This window comes from Branchiostoma lanceolatum, chromosome 7 (genome assembly GCF_035083965.1).
Source record: "Branchiostoma lanceolatum isolate klBraLanc5 chromosome 7, klBraLanc5.hap2, whole genome shotgun sequence".
Taxonomy (NCBI): Eukaryota; Metazoa; Chordata; class Leptocardii; order Amphioxiformes; family Branchiostomatidae; genus Branchiostoma; species Branchiostoma lanceolatum.
The window spans coordinates 7,342,714-7,369,379 of NC_089728.1; the positions used below are offsets into that span (position 1 = coordinate 7,342,714).

The window sequence follows — 26,666 nt, forward strand, 5'->3', positions numbered from 1 at the left end:
CTTGCCAGTTTAAGGAAGGTTTGTTACAACCTAGCGCCCCCCGATCTGATGGTACATTTTTGCACGGCATAACATCATGGCCATGCGTTTATCGCGTGAACGCCGCGTGCCGCTGATGTCAGTGAAATTCACAGATCAACATTGTTTTCTTCCATCGCATCAAGTAAGCGGCTACTTTGGACGGTTATTGTGCATTTTTTTCTGGTTTACGTTCTTCAAGCACAGCGCTAGAAGGGAAAAGACTGAAGTGGACAATAATGGGTAAGCCTAGCACAATTCTACACCATATACATCAGTATAAATACATGCTCGCACGGCGTTAAACAGGCGGAGAAAAACTTACAGACCATGCATTTTTTTCTTGTTAGAAGAGCCGATATGTCAGCCCATGGGTTTAACATTTGGCTCTGTCCGCGTGGTTTTGAGATAAATACGTTTTGAATAAATTGGACGATAATTGGTCCTGTTACGTTACCTGCCACTCATTAAACTCATACATCATTCGTCCCGGGGTATCATTCACTTGTGTCACAAGTGTACAGACTATTCCTTAGTATTCAAGACTGAACACATAACCCAATATGTAGAAAGGTCCACGATAGTACATCAGTCATCATCCTTTCAACACAATGGCACTAGTGTAGATGTATTCATGCTGAGAAGTATATTTGTGCACCATTGCAAATACTAACCCAACGTTACTAGTGGTGCTGATTTCCTTCTCCGACGACAGCGGTGTATCAAACTCGTTCATCAGTTCCCACTCAGTCTCAATACCAAAGGTAGTGATTGGTCTAGCCTAAAGCGTACAAAATCAAACTTTGTAAGACAGCGTTGCATAAGAAACCTAAAGTGTTAACTCTGAAACCAAGCTTGCTATTACCTAGCCTCCGTTGCAGACTCCTTCCGACTGTTTTTTTTTCAAGTTACAGTCTTATTATAATAATATTATATATAACCTTTTCTTTTATTTCCCGGCAATCAATAAGAAAAAAAGTAATGTATTGTGATAAAACTGTAACTTGAAAACAAAACCCATCCGGACGGAGTCTGCAACGGAGGCTAGCTGTTACCAATGTCTGAACATCTGGCATCATATTGTTTGATTTACTCATTTTATCACCCTGCTTACTAAGATGACATGTGTGTAAAAGAAATGGAAATTTATTTATTTCAACAATGCCATGTCGTTTGGAATGCTTGCCTACTGATATAAAGTCTGTGTTGCACACTTCACTATATACCGACAGATCCACTATTTTTACAGTACCTGAAGTAGATAGACTGTGTCTTGGTTCACTGCCCATTCTATATCTTGTGGTCCACCATAGGCTTCCTCCACCTGAAACACACAATCATAACCTTTGTAGCTACTTGGAAAGCAATACATAATGTTATGGATGTATATCGCCCAGATTGCATGTCATCTACCCTGGTCATGTACACAATGTGGCATGCAGCTATATCATTGCTTGCCCATTAGACCCATCGGAATCTGCTTTTTTATCTAATTTTTAGTATCTAGTTAAGCTACAATTCTTAGTATAATTTCTGTTAAACTAGGACAGCAAAAACCATCCATACCTGTACAGCAATGTGCCCAAGACGGACAGCTGTGTCATTACTTAGACAACACTTCTCAGACTGAGCTGAAGTCACCTCCTGCAGTGCTGTTCCTCCATTATCTGTAACAAAAATATCCTAAAATTCAATCAATCAATCAAGCTCTGTTAAACATCGAGACAAAAATCATGAAAATCCATTAACAAATTTTCTACAGAAAACAAAATCAGAGGTAACATCTTCCATCTCATTTGCCATAGTTTCTGACCAGCACAGTGGGATGTCCCTGTCGCTCAACCCAAGTCAAGTCCTGGGAAGGGACATAAAATGGGGATCCCGTGTTCGAGGAGGTTCCTGCAGCCCGTTAAAAGGCAAGGCCAGGGCTAACAACTCCTCCACGCAAAAATATACCCTGCTACAGACAGAGCTTGGAACTTTGCTGACCTATGTGCTACTACTAGGCATTACAAGGTCAACAACAACAACAGTGATTTACCTAGAGGAATCACCTGTTGAGTCTTGCTGCCCAGATCCACACCTTCCACTTGGTACGAACCGTCCACACCACGGGACAGGGTGATGGTGTCAGGATGGGACTCACCACTCACTACAGACTGGGGGGGGGAGGTACAAGGAGCAGAAATAGTGTCATTGGATAGGTCTTAGTGAAATAAACAGAGTGGTTATTACTGACCTGTGAACAAAATACAGCTGCTTACTGCAGGGCTTATCATAATTGAACAGTGAATATAGAATCAAAAACACAGCAACATTAATTCAGATTCGTTTGTGAAGGTTAGACGTCCACGAACAATAACTAGAAAAAAACGATTTTATATGACAAATCGTACAGTCATGCATAAGCGACATTGAAATGTAAAACATGTTGAGAAGGTTCCTATGCTAAGACAACACAATAGGATTTACAGCTATTGAGGAACATATGAACATAAATCGAGATTATAACGTTGCACGCAAACAAGGGACCATGGGCTTATTGGGAGAACCTTTTGATAAGATTTAACATTTTCACATTCATATAGTCACGTACAACTCACCTCTCCCAGTCCATAGTTGGCATTGATAACCATCTTGCCTGGATGTCCTGTCACAGGGTGCTGAGTAAAAAGGACACCTGCAGAAACACAGACCAATCTTAACACAACTTACAACTTATACTTCTTTGATACTTTCATTGATACTTCTGGTCCAAATAAGGAAAAACTTTCTTCTGGTCAATGAAAATTCTGTCAGAATATTGACTTATTATCTAGGAAAATGAATTTCTGCTAATTTGCCTTTCACTCCAAAATTAGAAACTACGTATACAATGTAACCCCAACGAATTACAACATTCTACATTTCATTCACCTGCTACTTCTGCTGGCACCATCTCCTGTACCACCACAGCCATGGAGGACACAACAGGCTGGCCATGTTGTCTGTGGAGAGAGGTAGATCATGTGTGTGAACGTATGTACTAGTATCTATCAATAATGATAAGTTAACAATAACAGTCGGGAAGATTATGGTAAATGACTTTTTGAAGTTAATGAATCAACTATAAATTTCAATCAAGTTAATGAACCAGTTATGAATTTCAATCATATACACGATGAGACGGTTTGCAATTATAGCCAACATACAAAAAAGGCCAGTATACTAATTGTGTACATGTATTTACAAAGTAACTCAATTTTCAGCCTTTCTAACCTTCTATACTGGACTGCAGGAAAACCATAGAGTGAGGCCCAACACTTCTGAACTGAGTCACAGATCTGAAACAAATATGCACAAAATTTTGACAAGATATTTTGATAATGAAGTTGAAACATCCAAGTTATTCAGGATGTGTATGCTGGATTCATGTTTAGCAAGTTTAGCAAGAAGAGGCTAAGAACAGGTTTAATGCGTAATCATGGTCTAAATTGTGGTTTTAGGAGAGTATTAAAACAAGATGAAGGAATCTCTACCTGGTCCAGCCCTCGGATACCCAGCTCTGTTATCATCTGTCCTGCTGCAGACATCTCCTCCGTGTCTTCACCTGAGCGAGGAACACACATCTTATTTCTGTATGTTTTAAGCAAATTAGATACACATGTGTGGTGTCAAGTGGCTAAGGCTAACAGACATGAAAATGAAGAGGTTACGGGTTCGATTCCTGGGATTACTGGCAAGACGTTGGGTCGTTGGTAAAGGCTCCTAACATGACTTTCCTCACTCCACCAAGGTGTAAAGTGGGTACCTCGGTGGGGGAGGTTAAAGACGTCGGAAGTAGAGGGATGGGGTCGGCCTAACATTATTATGCCCTCGATATAGTGGATTAATAAACCACTGCCTCGACGGCCTCAAGGCTATGGGACCTTTACCTTTTTTTTCACCTAATGGATGGCAAGAAAACAATATTCCAGAAGAAAAAGATTGTCTATGTGTCACAGTATGAGGAATTCAAAGCACAGTACCTACCAATAGCAGATGAGCGAACAGCAAATTGGCTGGTTGTACTTAGGTTGTCCAGTTCAGCTTTGATGGCTTCTCGCACTTCCGGCACCAAAACAACAGATGTAAACATTTCCCCAACACTGACAGGTGTGGAAAATCACAGGCAAGTTTTACAAGTTGAAGTAACAGGAGAGAGATTTTGATAAGAATTTACAAAAGTGATCAATCAAAATTTTCTTTCTTTTAAAGTAAATTAAAAAAATAGAATAATGCAGCACTTGCCTCTGGCACATTCCCTGCAGTGCATCCACATGGCCGCTACTTCAGAAAAAAAGAAGCGGGATAGCAAAAGATTTATGATAGTTGGCAATACCATGATATACATTGCAGCAATGGGTACAAGGAAGTCTTGTATGATGGTGAGGACTGTCCAAAGAAATGGCATGGGAACCTTAATCACTGATGATGTAGAATATACTTTCAGGATTACTGCTGGAACAAAATATGTAGACAATGGTAAAATACATACCACGACACTTTCTTGAGCTCTTCCAGCTTTGACTTCAATGTTGGATGAAGCTATAATGGCAACCAGATAAGATGACATGTTTTCATCTCAGGCTCTCGATGACATGAGTGTATCACAAAATCAAAAAGACATATAATTTATTTATTATTAACCAACCCCAAAAGTTCTTATCAACACCAACCTTGATGTTTAATTTTGATGTTAATATTTTAAGACACTGACCTTCAGCTGTAATTCCATGGCTGCCATGGTAACACAGAACCCAGATGGAACCTTAAACTGAAATAGGAGACAGATAACCAACATGAATGTACAGTCAATAGTAATTTGGAAAATGAGATGAAACAAAGACTGTCAGCGCCTGTCATTCCATCATTTGACAGAATTTTGCTGCATATGACGGAAAGATTCTTTCAACTTTGACAAATATCCATGGGTAAAGATATAGAAATATCCAAATTTGAATGTCCAAACACCAGCCTGGAAATAAAAAAGAATTACAGACATTTGTACACGATGAGGGGAAGAAGTCTTTTTATCGTTTTACCATCCCTAATCTTAAAAATACTTCTTTTTAGGAATTGGTTAGACGAAAAAAATTCAAACTGGCTAGAGTCCTGAATGAACATTTCATAACAGACCTAAGAGAAATGCTGATGAGGGGAAAATGTGGGGATAAATGTATTACCATTGCACCATTGCTCTGCAGAGCAGTCAGTGTGGCAAGACTGCTCCCCTTCCCTCCCACCAGTTCAGTACTGCGGCAGACTGGGGTGGACAGGGGCAGGGTCAGCAGGTTCTGGTGTGAACTGGTGACGTCTGGCAGTGGCTGCTGTGGTCTGGACTCACGGGGAGGCAGGGGACAGCCAGTAGTGTTCCTTTGTTGACAAAGTGGACAAGGAAATATAAGATTTCTGCAGCAGAACTGTGCCTTTGAGTAATCCTTGTGCAGTGGATTTCTTCTTTTTTAAGAGCTTACAACTTGTTAGGTTGATCTGTTTATCTGCTTGTACCCAAGAGGAAGATTAACATCACTTAAGAACAGGACCAAAAGATGGATGTTAAACACTCACTTGTAATTGAACTCACAGACTCCCCAACCACTCAAGCCATTAACAGTGAAGTTAGCAAGTCGTTCGTGTACACGAGATTCCCACTGAAGCCCGTTGTACCAGGTAGGCTGACAGTATATCTCCACCTGCACATGGTATGTCTTGCCCCCTGAAAAGTAGACAAAAACAATCAATTCAAACTTTAAAATGCTGGTTCGGACAGTAATATCCAAGCTAGGACTTTTGCAATAAGAATTAGAAATCATCTTATTTTCTTTCAAACTGAAGGATATTGATCTCGTCAAAACTGCTTATCTGTAATATTGTTGGCTGTTATGTAATTATGTGATTAGTGCTAGATGTTTTTAGATTTTAGTATCAGGGATACCTGAAGAACAGGCTTGTTGCCTGAGTGTGTGTTTCCCTGTATAAATAAATAAAATAAAATGATATGACTGAGCGAGTAGATAAGGGCTGTCTCCGGGACCCATCCCTTTGTCCTGGGATGGAAGTTTGCTGGTTGGGACTGACATAGATTTCCCCCCACTTGTTCAAAGACCGTAACTTCATTACATCGAATTGATAAAAATGTATTTTTGTACGCTTGAAATGACAGATTTAACAGGGTTGACAGCGTTACATAAATCCACCACTTTTAAAAAAACAATGGGTTTAAGAGATCTCTAATGCAGCACTCCCAAGGTATGCGCAAATTAGATATACAGGAGTGAATCATACCGGGGAACATATTTTTGGACATATCTTTTCAGGGTGGCGGAATTATGTACCTTAGTGGAATTATGTTAGTACGTGTTAAGAAAAAAATTAACAACACAGGTTCCCAAACAAAGAGTGGGATGGAAAAAATAAAGTTTGAGATAGCCCTGGAGTAGATCCTATTTTGCTTCTAAGTGTACCTAACTGGTAAAAGGGACTCAAATGAGTTTTATCAAAATTAAGGAAAGATGTGTTTCCTATATAAAATCTTACAGAATCTGATATATTCCACGATCATTTGATAAGTGTTTTCAGTCACCTGCCACAAAGTTGAAGGAATAGCTGTCAGGCATGGTTCCATCTTCTCCAATACTCGACAATACCAAGTCCACTTCTGACACTGCCTCCATCTTCCCATTAGGGGCGAAGACATAGCCTGTCCTCAGACTAGTGGAAGAAGAGTTGAAAAATTAAAAAGTTACATTAAAATGTCAGTTAAAATGACATTGTGATACCCACATGAGCTGTTCTTTGATAGTACCAAAAGGCTTCAACTATTTGTTATGGGTGTCTAACTTGTCCCTAAACTAGTTTCGACAGAACATACCGCATAAGGCTATGTTCACCTATATAAGGATGATCTCCCGTCTATAATTCTCAAATGTTGTGTCTGAAAAGATGTTGTATGCAACGGAAAAAAATCTGATACAATGTTGAGTTGTTGACCAAATATCCAACAAAAAAGAAGATTAATTCTATTGTAATTACAAGATGACAGCTACTGTATATACCTGATAACACATAGTTGTTGTTGACACTTGACTTTGTCACTGATCATTGGTAAATACAAACAATTCACAAGCCAGCCTGATCACCTGGAGTCTCAGCCCGTGCATGCACATTACGTTCTGGGACAGTGCTTGTTTTATACACTACTGGTACGGTTTTATTCTCTTGTGTAAGGAATAATAGCTCCTCTTAATCCAGGACTCATATCCCTATGTGTATTGATTACTGATTGAATACTAATGGTAACTTATTCCTCATTTCTGTGTGACTGTTTGAATGTCTCAGTAGCAGAATTTGGGTTTGCCTGGTGTGTGTGATGTAAGGAATTAAAGAAAAAAGCACACTAAGACTTACTCTGACGTAGTTGTTGGAAAACAAAGTGTAACAATCTGAAGACAGGAACCATCCTATAGACAAATCATCAATGCAAGGTGATATTGTCAAATAAAAGTTCAATTATGATGAAAACTTGACCGAGAAAATATACTTTAACAGAATTTCATTTATCACGTTTCTCCATGATCAGTACAAAAAAATAAATACTCTGGTAAATTATTTTGATATGTGTATGCTCTTTACTTTTTTTCAGTTTGCCTTAAGTAAGTCAACGTGTACTCTAAGCAGATTGCCTGGATACAATTGGTTCCCCAAGATGACTTGGCAACCCTTGTTTAATGCTGCAATAAGCAGTTTGATTGACTATATCTAAAGCATGCATTCACTCATAGTATGTACAAAGAAACTGCCACTTTACCTCCAAGTAGGCAAAATGAACTATGTAGCGATGCATGAAGCCCCAGTCTCTCACACCTATGTAAACAGACAGATAAGACTGTGTGCCGACCTGGGTTTGGGAGTGGTCATGAGCAAAGATGTATGGACCTGAATAAATGCTTCCAAAATGCTTTAAGAGACGGTGATTAGATATCAGCAGGAATCGCTATGAAAGTTATTGCAATGTCTCATTATATAAAAGTAAGCGTTATTTGAGCTTCAGTACCTAAAGCCTCAGGATGGGAGGTGCAAGTAAATTTTGACACTACTTTTGAAGATGATGGTGACTGTCTAATGTGTGTAACGTTACATGCATCAAATTTGTCAATGTGTACTTTGAGAACACTGGTTTCGTACAATTAAATGTAAGAAATATCGGCCATACCAGCCTTTCAATATGTGCAGATTAAGCATTATGCAATTTTGCAGCTTGGGTGTAACATTGAGCTTGACTGTGTCTTACCAAACGAGTGGTCCCTGAAACCCTTGAGTCTGACGTGCTGCTCCTCATGCCCCTCGATGTGCAGACCGCCCCACAGCTGTCCCCACTGGTTGTAATGAGTCTGGTGGGAACTGGAGTCAACATTTGAAAAAATATCATGAAACAACCAATTTTATAGATAGTAGATAAACATCAATACCTTGGAATTTTCAACACTGTGTGAACAGACAATAGGATAATATCCCACAAGTTATCACAGCTGATATACAATGTCAACAATGAGTTCTCTTGATAAGCAACTCACAAAATCAAAGCAATTGATATTTTGTCATCTCTTAATTGTTGACAAGTCTAACAAAGCTTCCAACAAGTTAATAGAACAACTACACTTATACCCTTGTCATATTTACGTGTTCAAACAATATGATACATAAAGGAAAATGAATTAGAGTTTGTTTAACAAATTTCTGGTGAGTTATCATGGAAAAGTAAAAATGTACCTTCTTAAGTCCTGGAAGAACTGTTGGTTCCACTTCTCGATGGCCATGGCACGGGCAATGGAGCGAGGATGAATGTCAGTGTCAAAGTTGAAGGGTAAGGTGTAGGCAGACCACATGAAGGAGAACTTGACATGAACCAGACGACCCTCCTCCTTTGTTACATCAGTACGTGGTGATTCCGTCAGTCTGCAGATATGGGAAGGTTGTTAGTACATGTACATAAGGAAAGTGAAAGGAAAGTGATCTCAAACCAGTTTAGCTCAAATGACCTCAATGAACAGATGTGATAAGCTTCCACTGGTCGTGACAGAGAAGACAGACGCTATATACAGTATTTACAGGTTCATTGTACCAAGGACATTCCCCTAGCTCTTTTCGACAAGCACAAATTATGAACAGTGGACCACGGCGTAACGTCCCGTCTTAAGGACTGCGACCCTTTCCGGTGGCTGGTAGCGCGCATGTCGGGTGAGCGACACAGCCGGGATCGAACCCGGGGCTTTTAGTTCCAGAGGCAGGATCGCTAAAGACTAAGTACGCTACCTGTACATGTGCATCTATACAACGTTTCATCAGATTTTTTGACTTGATTGAATTGAAAAACGTTTTAACAGAACAAAACCTGCAATCATCTGATAATTGAAAATCTATATAATGCAAGTACATGGAGAAATAAGACAAACATTAGCATTGTCACATTCTCCTACTTGGAGCCTCACTGTGACCAATACAATAGACTTTGGAGAGGCTGTTCTAAACTGAGCTGAGTTTCCACTTTAGTTGGCGTGGCCTCCAAACAGATTAGAAACAGAGCAAATTAGAGAATTGGCATTACCCAAAGAAAACATTTATACGATTCCTTGATTGGCTGACAGCTTTTTAGAGGCCACGCCCACAAACGTTGAAACCTCAGCCCGGTTTAGCAGAGCCTCCCAAAAATATAATGTATACAGAGTAGGCTTCGGGTGGGGCTCTACATAGGAGAATGCATTGGTTCAGTGGTGATTTATATTCGCTGCAACCATTTAGTTTCTATGAACAAGTAATCACGAAAGATACCATATTAGTTGGTTGGTAGATTGGGTACAATATCATCCCTTATACGCAACTGTTCCAAAGAATTATGACTCTAAAAACAAGCATGTGTTGATTACCTCATCATTCCGTTGAACTGTACTTTCCATGTTCTCATGGCTTCCACTGGCTCAAAGCTCAGTCCTGCTGCGGAGAAGGTTTTCCCGTCCGTGTTGAAGACGGCGGTGTCCGGATGCTGCGGGGCCTGCAGCACGCCGACTCCAGGCACGTGAAGGATGAACCAGATCTCTGCACGACGGCCATGGCGCCGACAGATCCGCATCACTACAGCAGTTCCATCAGGAGCAAAGCCATTGAAGTAGGCGCTGTCCAAGGCCTACAGAGATGGATGATGTAAGGCTGCAGATATCTCCAAACGCCCTACAATTGCCGTTTACTTTCTTCTATCATAATCCTCTTTCTAACCGATTCAATATATTTTCTGTCCATTTTTAAGAATATAGTACTGTGTGTACATATGCTTGTTTTGGAAACAGAACAACAGATGCTTAACTGGATGGTAAGTGTGTGTGAGTTTTAAAATGTGTACATGCACCGTTGCAAGAAAACAAATTACTATTTTTCAAACCTTTCCTTTTAAAACTCTTAACATTTATCTGACATGTGTTTATATTTTAACAATAAATTGCAATAGTATATATGCTATTCTAATGACAAAAATTCCTTCTTTCTATCCTGTACTATTAATCTATTATAATGTCCCAGCATCAATTCATTCTGTTGACTGCCATAGTTGGACATGATTTTAGTTTTACTCAATAAACCATTATTCATAAAAATGAATCTTTTCTTATAAACCTACGTACATGTTCATGATCCTGTAACTCCTGAGGCTGGTCCATTTCTATGTCTTCTTGAGAATCGTGAGACGAGACACCATATCCAGACTGAGGCAGTCCTGTCACCAGTGGAGCATCTTTCTCCCGTTTCCGTTTTTTACTTCCCTGTTGTAGCTTCACAAGCAGGTACATCAGTGCAAACTTCAACCCATACCTGTTGGTTAAAGATAGTGCATCAATCTCAGTGTTAGCACAATAATTCTATTACTAAGTGTGTACAACCTTTATGGTTGTACTTTTTTGTGAGGTTGTAGCATCTACTCTCATGGTCACTGTAACAGTTGTATTGCCAGACAGAAGTCACATCAGAACACATGTAAATCTTATGCTGAGGAGGTCCTCTTGGTTGGAACGTAAAGTTGGAAGTTCAGCGTTTGAGGAGAGCCACGTCTCACTTAAAGAACCAATCACGCTTATAAAAAAAAGTAGAGATCAAACCATACAGTCTCTTTTACGCTTGTACTTACAGTACAAAACCGTGTTACGTCTAAATGCGATTTATTTATTATGTTTAGCCATAAGTATGGCTAAACATATTGTTTTCTCTCATGTTTCTTCTTCTTCTTCTTCTCCTGTCAAATCTTCAAATCGATTCATCTCTGTCATTTTTTGACCAAATGACCTGAAATTTGGTACAGAGGTAATGTAGGCAAAAACCAATGTGCGTTCTTTTCCTTGTTTTGATATTGACCTTGAAAGTGATTTTATCGAGGTTTTTAAGCTATTTTTAGCATATCTTGGCCTCCTGCGCCCTGGTATTTCAACCGAATGACCTGAAATTTGCTGTATATGTGGCTTGAACAAATATTTAAAGGACTACATTCCCATTTTTGGCATACATATATTCAAAACGATTTATTTTGGGCTTTCTTGACAATATTTGCCACTTCTGTCACTTTCAATACTACATATGACCTACAGGTCGTTGACCCCGAGTGCCTTGCACCTGGCCAAGCTTGAAGTTTGCTTACGAGGAGGAAAGACCGGACATAAACATTTAACGTGATTATCGGGAAAACACCATGTTCCCTTAAACTCAGTGGTTAAATTGCAGTTTAGGAAATTTTATAACAGAAAACAAGTTAAATCAATGATTTTGTGAATGTTTATTCTAGCATTAGTTATTCCAGATATTTTCAAACTCCAAATTCTTCAACACAACACGGGAGATCGTTTCTCCTCAGACTGGCGCGACACTCCTGTCAACACGCGTCTCCCGTGATGTGTAGCGTCCACCACCAGGCCTTCCTACATGTCCTACGTACGGGCGTATGGATCGTAGAATTCGGCAAAAAAGGAATGATTAGGCCAGTAGAGTCAGTCCCCGGTAAGGTCAATGATTCGCCCCTTTGCGCTAGCTTGTAACGTTAAATGAATGCACCCTCTGGTGGCCAAACTTCACTGACAAACTTTCTCCCTATTATCATCATGAGCTTGCGTTAGTCTGGTACTAGTGACTATTATGTGCCGGGAATGTTTATCTATCGCACGCCTTGGAAGGAAGTTCAGCCATGATAAATGGTCGGCCGTTGCGAAAATTTGGAATCCCATGCTGTTGATTTTCGTGATTGAATCTGTAAGAAAATATATTTTCATGTCGTTCATGTTTTTGGGACGGACGCCGGGACGGGGTGAATTTTTTCTATCATTTTCGTCCCGTTAGTAATGCAAATCGAATCGTGTTGCACAAGAGGCAAAACACTAAAAACGTGGGTCTTGTGGAGTGTTTTGGAGCGGGAAAATGCCGGATATTAGCGGTGCCGAACAGTGTACATCGTCGCGCGCGGGTGACGCTCCGTCAAAACAAATCCGCTGGTGGGCTAGCGCGGCCACCGAAAATAGGCAGAAACACACAGGAGGACTTAGCACCTTCGTTTATGAGGGCAATTGTGAAAATCTTTTGTTACAAATTGTTCGAACATTGAAACATTTGGATAGATGGTTTGAAACTGTTCTAAATAAAGAGATTTTTGTGTAGTTACGTTCGAAATGTTTCCAACGTATGTGAAATAAGTTCAAACATGTTATAAGTTTCAATGCTAATTGTTTGAACACTTTAGAACTATTGTGACTTAGACATTCTTTTAATCAAAATAGTTCAAACATATTACAAATATTATACTAAAACCCTCTCGGTGACTTTGAATTGACTCAAATATGTTGTTTTTGGTCATTTCCTTCGTCTCCTGTCAAATCTTCATATGTATACTATGGAAAAACTTCATTCTTCCCTGGGGTTGATCTTTTTTAATTCAATTTTGAACTGGGTTGATTATGCGCAAGAGTGTAATTTTCAGCGGATATTTTTCGACTGGTTTACATGGAAATGGCACGGAATATCCCATTCTTGCAAGGGGAGGATTCTTTAATTATTTTTCAATTTTGAGCTGGAATGATTATGAAAAAGTCCATTTTTTAGCAGAAGTGTATTTGTTAATCAATTAGTGGATATGGTTGTGGACTGGTCCATATTGTGTTGAGGTGCTACTGGAAGACTCAATTTTGGACTCGGGTGATTCATTTTTTTAGTGAAAGTATTTTAGAATGGTCCATTGTTATTTTGGGAGAGTCCATTTTTTGCATGGCGAGGAGTATGGCTAAACATGCTGTATTTGCTCGCAAATGTTGCCTTTCTAGTTTATCTATTTATTTATTTATTTATCAAACTTCACAGAATGAAATTTAACGGCTTTACAAAACAAATTTAACGGCTATACCAAACAAACAAACAAACAAACAAACATAAACAAATATAAAAACGAACCATCGTCCAGGTCGGTGGTACACTCCTAGGTGAACAGGTGGATCAGGTGTGAGGATAGACTTGATAACGTACAGCACAGCTGCTGTGGCAATGCCTTGCAACACAAGGACACAGATGGTGGCTGCCTCTTCCATTTTCTAACTCTAAGAGCAGGTTTCCACCTAGTGTAGAAACGTAAGGTACTGTAAATTCAGTTGCGTTTGTGGTGGTTTTATCTCAAATCACGGTGTTGTACAGTAGTCATACAAGAGGGCCTGCGTGGGAGAGTCCCGACAACGCTCTATGCTAAATTCAGGAGGCTTCCCAATGCATTATTGAGGAGGCACACACCTAGCGGCTGAACTTAAGCGTCAAAGTTGGTGATTTATTTAAATTTAGAGGTGACAATAATATCGTCTTGAACATTAAAAGAGACAATGATAATGGCCACATATACCGTGCTTCATAGTAGTAAATTTTGTCTGCTTATGTTTTTTCTATGAAAAACGTTTCATGGAATTGACGGAAATAGCTCAGCACCCCCGAATGAATACTAGTCGGTTCTGACTTTTGTTTAGAACTAGTTTGCATGATGTTTACTTCACCTATATCTAGCCTCATATACATTCCTAACATTGATGGTCACGTGAGTTAGTATAAGGGGGCGGGGTTTTCTTGTCAACTTTCTTAATCGTAGGATAGATTTAGAAACTCTACTTTCTTACCGATGATACTTGGAACATCTCAATGGCTACATCGAACATATATAATGACTGAGATTTGTCTGTGAATAAGCTTAGAATTTTGAATAAGTGGCCAAAATGCCCCTTTACAAATAGTAGATACGTTCGTCCGCCACGCCATCCGCAAATATTGACACGACCTATCAGATGTACGATAACTGGGGGAAAAAGACGTCGACCTTATTAGATACCCAAAACTGCAGCCCTGTTCTTGATGTACAAAATGAACATGTGACCCAGCATTATAATTATTACACCGTCGGTCATTATGTCATTGGGGTCTATACATAGCTACGTGATAAACGAACCCTAAAGTTTTGTCAACCTTTGGAAGATCGGCTGCTCCACAAATTGTACAAGTTATTTGTATTTATCTAGACCAGAAAACGTCTCGTGACGTTTTGCTGTCCACACCCGGTCAAAACGCTGGCCAAATTCCACCAGAGATGAAACGCGATGATTAAGCTATGGTGTGCGATATTGCTGTTGTATTCCCCGAAAAAAATACTATAAGCATTACGCCGCCAGTCAGCTAAACACGATACTTGTCTTTTGTAATGAGTAAAATCTTTTTGAATCGTACAGTTTGGGGGAAGAACGACTATTGGTCACTGCGCATCACCAGACTTACGCATGCGCATGTGCACGGGACAGTTACGTTATCTTCACCAGTTTTGTAACCTGTTTGGGCGTGGTTTGATCACACCAAGAAATTATATGGTCACCCTTTCAACCTCCAAAAATCATAGACTAAATTGCCGGGGGGGGGCGAAGGGGGGCAGCCGCGCAGCCAAGTGGGAAATGTTAACCTTACCATGGACTGACTCTCCGCTGGCCTTTTTTGCCGAATTCTACGATCCATACCCCATAGGAAGGCCTGGTGGAGGCTAATCCTTTGAACTAACTTCGTCGATGGTTTGAAAGAAAGAAAGTTTAGACAGTAGAATGTGGAGATAGAGACGACTCGGACCAACGGATAGATATCTATTCTTATTCAATAAAACTCCATACCTGTTTTTGAGCAGTTGCTGTGCGGGAGCCGATGAGGTTTCGTGTCGTCAGTCAGAAAACGAAGCTGCCTAGGGAGAGGTGTCGTACGGTTTGGTAAGGAACTAGTTTGTATTGCCGGTCACGTGGGAATGAAATCTGTGTAAGCGGTGGGATGAAAAAAGTATTTCAAAGGTCCTGGGCGATGGACACCCCCTGGATATCGTCTGTTTACACATGTGTATTTAACCTCCTTGATAAGAGCCTAAAGTTACATCACATGACCGGGATTACCCAAGGATGTTTGATGTTTTAACAGAAACCCATTAGATTAGACCTGAAAGTCTAATCTACTCTTCCTGGATTCATAAAAACACTGTACAATTACGGAGCGCATAACACATCGCTTGCATAACATTAGGCTTCAACTAACATAAAACTACAAAAACTACATAGCAACATGCAACAATACATAATCATTAACCTCCTTGTATTACCACAGGCGGAGCCTTCTCATCTCAAAGATGGTATAAAGGTGTTGCCATCGTGACCCCTGTCCATCTGCCACATCACATGTACTTATCTAACCCGAAATGTTTACCGACCGCGTTTTCTGGTCCGATAAGACGAGACTCCGATGGGTGGGAAGTGATAGACTAAAGCACACAGAACACCTGTTCCGGCCGGGAGGACCTGCAATAGTACTAAGGGTGTAACGTTACATGCTGTGGAACATAACGTAGTCTCGCGATATCACCACGGGGCTACAGGGTGTGACACAGCGGAAAAATTAACGACAGAGAAACGGCCGAAAACAAGTCTTTCAAACAGTGGATTTCCAGTCCGAATATTTGAAATTTCTTATACCTTGATTTTATCCAGTGTTCAGAAAACGTACCGTATCGGATAGAACGCGTCTCGTCAACCGGTTTTAAACAATATGTTGTGAAACGGGAAGGTGGCGTTATCTAGATTTGGCGTACACAATTGCAATATGCTGATTGTTTCAATCACCAAACAACGTAACGTGAAAACAGTGTGTCCGGTACACTAACGGGGGAAATGTTCGTACTCAAGGATGTCAATGACTGTCATCGTTTATCATTGGATTTCCTTTGGCAGCTCGGCAGAGCGAAATTAAACACGACTAATCGGCAGTAGACAGTAGAATGTGAAGATAGAGACGACTTTGGCCCACTGATAGATATCTTAATCAATAAAACTCCATACCTGTTTGTGAGCAGTGTGCTGTGCGGGAACCGATGAAGTTTCGTGTCAGTCAGAAAACGGATATGCGTATGGGCAGTTGTCGTACGGTTTGGTAGGGAGCTACGTTACATGTAACGTTAGTTTGTATTGCAGGTCCGTGCGTGGGAAATAATCTGTGCAAACGGAGGGATGAACCATTAGGTCGAGCTTGCATTGCAGGCCCTTGGATAGAGTTTGCATTTCAGGTCCACGTGGGAAAGAAATCTCTGCAAGCGCAGGAATGAATCATTGGGCTTAACTCGAATCTTGATGAAAATATTTTTACATCCATGATATTTGATAGCGTTAAGAGAGCCATGGATTCGACACCGGAGCGAGGGACGAATATTCTCAGATTGTCCGACAAGTCTCGTTTCATTATGCATGAGAAATTGTATCCTGTGCTGTCACATGAATAGCTACAATTGAATTTGTTTATCAAATCCGCCGTTACCCGAAATGTTTTAAATACCGACCGCGCTCTGTACTAATATACAAGACTCCGTTGGGTGGCAAGTGATAGATCGAAATGCACAGAACATCGTTAGACCGGCCCTACCGTGCCAAACTCCCTTCCGTGGCATAACTCCCCTCTGCAATATGTAGAGGGGTAATCTTAACACACTAACAGCGACAACAATAAGGTATTGGCGTGGCCTAAAAACTGGTCAGACTGCTGGCGAACATCCGCCGAACTGTCAGAGAAGCCCGGCCGTCACTCAGAATCCCGATCTTTCACCCTAACACCTTATTCGATTTCCTATGATACATTGGCCTTTCACTTGATACATTGGCCTTTTACTTGAATATTCATCACAATATATCTATAATGAACATTTGGACACCTGACCACGAAATAATATAGCAAGGACATACGGTCATGCCTGCTACCTTCCTCCCGATGAAAGAACAACGATAGAGGATTCATTATTTAATTCAGTAAGGGGTTAACTGTTCTGTGTGTGCTGTTCAATATCAGACCATGACTCATTTAGTTACAGTATACACAATATGAATTCCTAAAATATTCAGATATGCATCCAGCTTTAATAAAAATACAAATTGTTACAAAATTGGCTCTTTATCACATAGGAGGAGCGTTCTTCAATATGTCATATCAGCACAAACATGGCAGTAAAAAACTACACCTGAGAAACAACAATATATACTTAATGCAAATCGCAACTGTGTCTGTACTTGGATCAAAGTGTCTTGCTGAGTTAGTCTTATATCATCTTTAGTATGTGGCTACTTGTTGACATCAGAATCATTCCTTTTAAGCTATGTATAGAAGACAGGCATCTTAAAGCTGGGGCAAGGACTTTAAAATCTTTAAGAAACCCTTTAAAAACCCTTTTCAAAAACCTTTCATTAGTCTTGACTGAAGTTCCATTCATCAACTGTTGTCATACTTTTAAAAAAAATCATTACTTTTCTTAATGTATAGTTAAAAGTACACCAGGATTTATGACATCAAATGTACACATACATGTAAATGATACATCTTGTTAAAGGTAAGGTAATGCAGTCATCCTCATCCGAAAATTGTTTCGTTACAATGTCAATTTTCATCATCATATTATCAGGTCTGAAATAAGTCATTCAGAAAGCTCATATACTCATATATAGTAACATTATAATATCATTTTTAACATACCCATGAGATGACATTACTAAACTTCTAATATGACATGACTAGGCATTGCTAATCGTTCAATCAACCAGTGCATTACAAGAGGCTTATATGTCAACCTTAAATCTGCATGGTCCCCTTGTCACCATAAAAATTAAGACTTATCAAAGAAAAGTGAGTATACAAATCAAAATAATAATGATAATGTTACTCAAAAATTATAACTTTGACAACACAACACAAACACAACATCCCCCCTTATCTCATGTTTGTGTAACCTTAACATTACTACTCAACCTTTCATCTCCCCTCTACTGTAAATGCATCTAAATTTGCGTTGGTTTAATTTTTTTCATTCTTTTCTAAACACTGAAACCCACCACAAAAATGCTTGCTTTGTCTTCTGCCCACCTACTATATTGTTTCAACAGCATACTAAAACTACCGTAAAAACTGCATTTTCTCCCTATCACAAAATTTAGATGCATTTACAGTATCCTGACAGTTAGTCATTAGCTGTTTGCGTTGAGTTTTCTGACTGATCCCTCGGTGCCGTTCAGCAGTACCAGGTCCCCGGTCTGGAACATCGCGGTGGCATTCTTCACACTCACCACACAAGGGAGGCCGTACTCACGGGCAACCACTGCACCTGTGCACACGGAGGGGGGATGTGAACATCAGGACACTTACTAAGTAAAAAACTTATAAGAACTGACATTTTGTCTTGTCAGTCACCACTATGGTACGGCGGTGTAGACCTGTCCTTTGTTCTGGATGATTACTATTACACCGATGAAGGTTAGACATCCAGGTAATATGATACGCCAAATAACAGTTACTCAAGCAACTGGATATGATTTTGGAATAGGTCAGACTTGTCTAATTTGTTTCCTTATTGGACATTCTAAAATCTTCTTCACTTTATTTGCATATCAACTCATAGTTCGTGGTAAAAACCTGCTGTTCGACAAATCTTGCTCAGAGTCACTGAGGAAAAGTAGTGGATGCTACTTGAAACGTCTGACCATTTCCAAAATCATATCCAGTTGCTTGAGTAACTGTTATTTGGCAATTACTACTACAGCCCGCCACATCGGACCACTATGGTATGATAGTGTTGACCTGTCCTTGGCGCTGAATGATCACTACTACAGCCCACCACTTTGGTATGGTAGTGTAGACCTGTCCTTGGTGCTAAATGATCACTACTACAGCCCATCACTATGGTATGGTAGTGTGGACCTGTCCTTGGTGCTGAATGATTACTACTACAGCCCACCACTATAGTATGAAAGTGTAGACCTGTCCTCGGTGCTGAATGATTACTAGTACAGTCCACCGCTATGGTATGAAAGTGTAGACCTTTCTTTGGTGCTGAATGATTACTAATAAAGTCCACCGCTATGGTAAGATAGTGTAGAGCCGTCCTCGGTGCTGAATGATTACTAGTATAGCCCACCACTATAGTATGATAGTGTAGACCCGTCCTCGGTGCTGAATGATTACTACTACAGCCCACCACTATGGTATGATAGTGTAGACCTGTCCCTGGTGCTAAATGATTACTACTACAGCCCACCACTATAGCATGGTAGTGTGGACCTGTCCTTGGTGCTGAATGATCACTACTACAGTCCACCACAATGGCATGATGGTGCAGACCTGTCCTTGGTGCTGAATGATTACTACTACAGTTCACCACTATGGTATGATGGTGTAGACCTGTCCTTGGTGCTGAATGATTACTACTACAGTCCACCACAATGGTATGATGGTGCAGACCTGTCCTTGGTGCTGAATGATTACTACTACAGTCCACCACAATATGGTATGATAGTGTAGACCTGTCCTCGGTGCTGAATGATCACTACTACAGTCCACCACAATGGTATGATGGTGCAGACCTGTCCTTGGTGCTGAATGATTACTACTACAGTTCACCACTATGGTTTGATGGTGTAGACCTGTCCTTGGTGCTGAATGATTACTACTACAGTCCACCACAATGGCATGATGGTGCAGACCTGTCCTTGGTGCTGAATGATTACTACTACAGTCCACCACAATATGGTATGATAGTGTAGACATGTCCCTGGTGCTGAATGATTACTACTACAGCCCACCACTTTAGTATGATAGTGTAGACCCGTCCTCAGTGCTGAATGATTACTTCTACAGCCCACCACTATGGTATGATAGTGTAGACCTTTCTTTGGTGCTGAATGATGACTAGTACAGCCCACCGCTATGGTGTGATAGTACACACCTGTCCTTGGTGCTGTGGCATGATAGTGCATTCACATCAAATCAAAAGTTGCCTTTTTTCATCAGCACATGACCTCTATAATAATTTCGACACAATCCAGTGAAATAAAACCGAAATGGTTCAGAACCTCCTCTGAAGACCCACCATGAGAAATCAGCCCTCCCAGCTCAGTGACCAGCCCACTCAGTAAGGGGAAGTATGGGCTCCACCCTATGTCTGTGCTCTGCACTATCAAAATCTCTCCTGCCTGTGAGGAAGACAAATATCCCGTCACTGCATCTTGACAAAATATGGTCTGATGTGCTGAACACATTGTGTTATTAGTTCATTGTGATTGTTACATATATTACAAGTATTACAAATAGCGAACTGACTTCCAGTTTCCTGAGTGATCCTTCCCAACTGATTTAATGGTCTAGACCTAACAAGATCTATTGGAAAACACACTGATATACATAAAGCTTTAATAGACTATACTATTAAGTATTCACACATGTTTAATACTTAGAAGATTGTAAGCCTATACCTGGATAGTCCCTGCATCCTCCAGTCTGGTGACCACCCTGGCAGGAGCTGTCACAGTCCCATGGCTCACCGGCATTCCCTTCAGCATCAGGTCTGACTCACTCACAGATAAAACACCAACCTCAATCTGAGATACCAGAGAAAAAGTTCAGTTCCAACACTGTGAGGCAATTTTTGAAGAGGGAGTGTGTTACCCCTGCACTGTGGGTACATTAGACCTCTCTTTGTTCCCTGTTCCTAATGATAGAAACCAAGCATCCATTTAGGAAGTCTCTACAAATTCAAATTATTCAATTAAACCACAGTGAGTGTGTACAGCCTTCATCCTCTTCAGCTCCAGGTCTGACCCACTCACAGACAACGCACCAACCTGTGTGTACAGTGTGTACTACTTTACTTACAGGTACGGGATGCCCACGGCAAATCTCTGGGAACTTGAGTGACATCTGCTTGGGCAGGATGCGACGTCTTCGCAGTGCTCTGGGAGGGGGCAGACAACAGGTTTTTCTTTTTATATTCACAGTGAATCAAATATGTAGCAGTTTATAAACAAGTTTTCATACTAACAATTTCCATCTGTTTTCATCAGACCAAATGAAAAGCATCTCTGCCATAACAAATACATAAAAAGATCATGAGAGGTTTGCAGATTTGTTACATAAACATGTTACAAGCCTATGTGATACTGATTCAAAATGCTGTGATGAGGATTCTAACCCCAGGATACATCACTCACTTGGCCACTAAAACAGCAGATCGGCTGCGCAGAAGAGTGCCGATCTCCTGGTGCGTCAGGAAGAACAGTAGATCCTCCTCAGGAAGACGGCCCTGAAAAGTGTGCCATTTCAGCAGTACTGAATGCTTGATTAACAAACATTTTAAACAATACAAAGTAGAGTGAATTCATTCCTCAAGCTAACCGACATCAGTCGCACCCCAGTGATCCCTCAGTAAGACATCTGGAGCCGCATACATTTGTTGTTCTTGTTTTAGAACTTTGATTTAGCCTTGTACCACTTAAACATTTAAAACAATGTTTGAAAGTCATCAAAGATCCTGATATGATTTTTCAGCTCTTTACAGTGTCTATTTGTTGATGTCCATGGACCTTACCTCTGCAACCATTAGTAATGCCAGGTACCAGTAGGCTTGTTTGAAATGATCGGCCATTTTTACTGCCGCTGACTTGCTCTGCTCCCTCTCCATCACACCCTGCCGTGCGTAGGGGAGAGTCCACTTCAAGATGTACCTAATGGAAGGTGAGGAAGACAAGGCATTCAACTTTTCAGTACAAGAGTAGTGTAAAAATTACTAATGTCTTATAAAGTACCTCGCAACGGCTCTTGATGTCTTATTCAGTAGCAAGGACAGTGTAGCAGTTGTTGGTGCCTTATTCAGTACCAAGGACAGTGTAGCAGTTGTTGGTGCCTTATTCAGTACCAAGGAGAGTGTAGCAGTTGTTGGTGCGTTATTCAGTAGCAAAGACAGTGTAACTGTTCTTGATGTCTTATTATGCACCAAGGACAGTGTAGCAGTTGTTGGTGTCTTATTCAGTACCAAGGACAGTGTACCAGTTCTTAACGTCTTTTTCAGTACCAAGGACAGTGTAGCAGTTCTTGATGTTTTATTCAGTATTAATGACAGTGTAGCAGTTCTTGATGCCTTATTCAGTATTAATGCCAGTGTAGCAGTTCTTGATGCCTTATTCAGTACCCGGGACAGTGTAGCAGTTCTTGATGTCTTATTCAGTAGTAAAGACAGTGTTACTGTTCTTGATGTCTTATTAAGTACCAAGAAAAATGTAGCAGTTCTTGGTGTTTCATTCAATATCATGGACAGTGTAGAAGTTCTTGATGTTTTATTCAGTATTAATGACAATGTAGCAGCTTTCAATGTCTTATTCAGTCTCAAGGTCAGTGTGAAAGCTCTTGATGTCTTATCCAGAACCAAGGACAGTGTAATGGTTCATGATGCCATATTCAGTACCAAAGACAGTGTGATGGTTCAGATGCCAAATTCAGTACCACTAACCTGCCAGCAAAGGTTATGGGTGACTTGATCTTCTTGACAGCTTCATGAAAGTTGAACGGCTCCTTCACACTGGCTATCTGGTTATTCTTGAGCATGGTCTGAAGAAACAAGAATTTTTTAATCCTTAATTTCTATACATGTGATTAAAAGTTCCTGGGGCCCAACATGACATAACTATTCTAAATTCACCCATTGTTATTAATGACGAATAGAAATCTAGGATAATTGATATCTATCACATGATATCACATAGGAAATCAAAATGACATTCTTCTTAGGCTTAGAATTCTTCTTGTCCTATACCCACAACAATTGCAGACATACCTGAATGGTTAAAACAACCTTGGTTGGGGCTGCTCTCCAAGACATTTCCCTCAGTTCTGCCTATGAAACAGAATAGAAATCAGTTAAAATCTTTTAAAAATTTTCACAAAAATGCACGTGGAAGTTCCTGCCAGAAGACACCAGGAAGTTGTAAAACAGTGTTATTAATTCATCATAGCCAAAGTTTTGACACTTTCACACATTGCAACAGAATTAAAAGTATATCATCAAAGTGAAGTTTGTGTCTCATCATGTAGATGTAAGGGTCCACCTGACCTCCCTGAGACACCTGTGTCCATGCAGGTCCAGGAATGTTTGGAAGAGCTGTCCAGAGGGGCCGCTATCAGCACCCAGCAGCCAGGCTGTAGCTTCCTGGGGAATAGGGTAGGTGGGAGATGATCTTGACAATGTCGTTATTCATTCCAAATTTAAAAACTAATCTTGTTCCTGTGAAACTGTGTGACTTCTTTCTGATATCAATTACAGATATGCTAATGGTTTGTAGTTATTTCTACATGACATGAACATGTCATTCGTGCAATGACCATTCAGGCAGCACAATTTCATCTCACCTTTTGTTTTGTATATTACACAGATTGCATTACTATACATTATGCTAATCCTGTCTTGTATATATGTTTAAGCAGCTCACCCCATAGTCTGACTGACTGACCTGAGGAGACATGGCGATCAGTCTATCCCTGTGCCCCTCCTCTATGAGCTTCACTGCTAGTTTCTGGGGGAAGAGATGGAAATCTTTGTGTAAACATTCAATATGTCAACGCTTTTGTCAGAAAGGTAATGATCTACAATGACACAGCCTTGAAAAGCATTGAAATTAAACAAGGCTGACAGACACCAGTATCTTAAGCTAAAGGATAAATGCTGTGTAAATCGTTTTGTTTTTCATTTGCAGTAAGAATAAAAGCAGGTACTGTGTATGAATCAACATACCTCCAATGCATCGGGCACATCTGCACTGGTCACCTGCTCACAGTTGACGTACAGGTGAGCCATGTCAGAGAAAAGCTGCATTGTCCACTCTAAAGGTACAACATACAGCAAATAGCAGTCAGTAATCAGTTGACATAAATGCAATCAATTTATCAAATATATGAATTTGATTTGATACCAGATTCAGCCTGATTGTTAAGGACCCCCTAAGGTCTGTTTCCAAGAGATTAACAGTTGATGTCATTGTGCAGTTCTGATAACATGTTTCTTGGCAATACCCTTGCTACTTTAGTAGTCAATTTTTACTGAGAGAATCATAAAATCTCCCAATAACTAAAACATACATGAGGCTCCTATGTGCTGTGGGTTATAAACAATTTGCTTTGAGGCAATGTATAAATTTTAAGCTTCTACATGCATGAATACATTTTAAGCTTGCACCTCTGGCTCCTTGTGACAGAACCATCATCAGGACTGTGCTCCAGGCCGCTGACCGAGCACCGTAACTCATGTGGTCTGCCCAGGCCTGTGGACACATGGAAAACAATGAATGCTTGAAACAGTCAGGTAACTGTTCTATTCATGTCTCATACGACATTTACTTGGTTCATTGTGTACATCATTTGTAGTACATTACTGGGCATGTTGTTTGTTGTTCACTTTGTAGTGCCGAGTGGCTCATCAAGTTTCCTTGCTGTTTCAGAAGCAGGGTATATTTTCATACTTTAACATGCTTGAGGTACCTCCTCCAACATTTTACATCGGATCCCTTTCTAAAGACAGGTGCAGCCCCAATAAAGTTTTCCTGACTCAGGATTGAACTGGGGTCTCCCGGTTACCAACTAATTGGAACCAGGAGCTCAACAATGAGGCTGCAACCAGTTGAGCCATAGGGACATCCCATATTACTGGGCATGCGCACATCAAAATATCTTGATGCAAAACACATTGTTATCACCTGGTAGTATTCAGGTAACCTCTCGTTGATCTCTTGGTACATCGCCGTGGCGTTGTCATGACGACAGATGCTGTAAGTAGTCAGAGTTTGCTCCAACTGGTGGATCTTGTGTTTCGATGTGTACAGATGCTGTGAGACATGAAAGCTGTTACAGTTACAGTTATACAGTGGGGACCACAATTTATCAGCCAACTACCTGTTAACGTAACTTACATGTAAGCCTCTGACATCAATGAAAGTCTGTCATTATAGAATGTCAGTATGTGTGGTTCAAAGTTTATCACAATAAAGACTTGATACTTTGATACCGATATCCTTTAGACTGACCAACAATTCTTCTTCCACGGGGATCATAAAAATATTATTGCCTTCATATCACCAACATGATTTTTCATCTTCCTACTATATATAGGTTATTCTCCCTGAATGCCCTCACCTTGACAAAATTGAAGGAATGAACAACACCTTTCCAAAGAGAAGATTTTCCGTGGTATTCAATGATGTCATCCATTGTGATCTCTTCTAGGCACTGTATGCAAAATAATCTATTTTAAATGTTTTATATTCATAAGAAATGTACAAAATTTCCACCAACAATGGTATCAAAATCATATGTGATAGAGCAAGTTTATAATCAAGTGCACAAAACTCACCCTTCCTACTAATGACATCTCAGCAACTCTTTTGTCTGCTATTGTCACATGTTGTTCATAGATCTCAGCAACATTCTGAGAGCAACACAAAAACACTGAGATGTGCGTTTTCCCGGGTAGGTATGAAATGAAAAGAATACAACACGGTGTATTCCACAATCCATGGTTGGGCTGGTGATAAGGAATATGCCATGTACATTGTAGTATATTGAAGCTAGCAAAATCATCGACATAAAAAAACAATTCTAACTTTCATGTAGTTTAGATGGATAAACAGTGCAAAGGTCAGGGGATGGCAGTTATGATCTTACATGCATGTTGATGAACATGTGGCCCAAACACAGTCCCATCTTCTTGAAGTACGGTTGGCAGTTTTTCAGACCTACTGAGGCTGCTATGTTCTAATTGAAAAAGTAAAAAAAAGTATATTCATCAGAATCCAACATATTTACTTCCAACATCACAGTGACATGTAGTAACATCGATGTTTTTCAGGCACATTCTCAATGAATAGTAAAATGTCATAAAACTGCAATTTCCCGTCTTATAGTGGCTAATCTGAATGTCACAACTGTCTTACTTTATTGGTAACAGATGCTACTAAATTTGCACCACCTAACATAGCGTACAAAAACAATGACAGTGGTAATCTAACTTGATCTGTCAAAAGGTCTGGCTAGCTGGCTTCATCAATTATTCTATGGTAAGCTATAAAAGATACTCTATGTTCTCCACTTGCCTGAAGTCCATATTCTATTGCACGGGAAAATGTTGAAGCTGTCAAGGGGGTCACAGCTCCCGGCATCATCTCTCTGCAGGGACAGCAAAAGGCGATCTTATTTTATTTATTTTATGATGA

General features: G+C 40.2%; 2 protein-coding genes across 6 annotated transcripts in view; both read right to left on the reverse strand.

The window, feature by feature from the left end:
• LOC136438947 (rifampicin phosphotransferase-like) overlaps positions 1–26,666 on the reverse strand; it is a 50,019-nt gene that overhangs the window by 12,736 nt on the left and 10,617 nt on the right. Inside the window, exons 24-40 of one of the 5 annotated variants that reach the window (XM_066433988.1) lie at positions 26,547–26,619; positions 26,119–26,208; positions 25,808–25,882; positions 25,591–25,683; positions 25,155–25,283; positions 24,638–24,722; positions 24,197–24,285; positions 23,916–23,978; positions 23,519–23,614; positions 23,243–23,302; positions 22,919–23,016; positions 22,001–22,136; positions 21,624–21,715; positions 21,289–21,367; positions 20,889–21,014; positions 20,507–20,609; positions 17,476–18,745 (exon numbers count right to left, since the gene is read on the reverse strand). In XM_066433988.1, coding sequence (XP_066290085.1) covers positions 18,609–18,745; positions 20,507–20,609; positions 20,889–21,014; positions 21,289–21,367; positions 21,624–21,715; positions 22,001–22,136; positions 22,919–23,016; positions 23,243–23,302; positions 23,519–23,614; positions 23,916–23,978; positions 24,197–24,285; positions 24,638–24,722; positions 25,155–25,283; positions 25,591–25,683; positions 25,808–25,882; positions 26,119–26,208; positions 26,547–26,619 — 1,624 coding nt within the window. In that variant the 3' untranslated portion in view covers positions 17,476–18,608. Of the gene's footprint in view, positions 1–692; positions 800–1,270; positions 1,343–1,584; positions 1,686–2,059; positions 2,178–2,621; positions 2,699–2,934; positions 3,006–3,276; positions 3,342–17,475; positions 18,746–20,506; positions 20,610–20,888; positions 21,015–21,288; positions 21,368–21,623; positions 21,716–22,000; positions 22,137–22,918; positions 23,017–23,242; positions 23,303–23,518; positions 23,615–23,915; positions 23,979–24,196; positions 24,286–24,637; positions 24,723–25,154; positions 25,284–25,590; positions 25,684–25,807; positions 25,883–26,118; positions 26,209–26,546; positions 26,620–26,666 lie in introns of those variants that run through there. The other 4 variants (XM_066433989.1, XM_066433991.1, XM_066433993.1 and 1 more) reach the window with 4 other exon arrangements.
• LOC136438258 (uncharacterized) lies at positions 3,941–15,397 on the reverse strand. The gene is made up of 15 exons (XM_066433022.1): positions 15,240–15,397; positions 13,507–13,667; positions 10,710–10,896; positions 9,963–10,219; positions 8,809–8,994; positions 8,330–8,439; positions 7,847–7,902; positions 7,447–7,499; positions 6,623–6,750; positions 5,608–5,755; positions 5,223–5,412; positions 4,757–4,813; positions 4,535–4,584; positions 4,288–4,326; positions 3,941–3,944 (listed from the first exon to the last, which is right to left on the reverse strand). The coding sequence occupies exons 2-15, from the start codon at positions 13,638–13,640 to the stop codon at positions 3,941–3,943; spliced, it is 1,599 nt and encodes a 532-aa protein (XP_066289119.1). The 5' UTR covers positions 13,641–13,667; positions 15,240–15,397.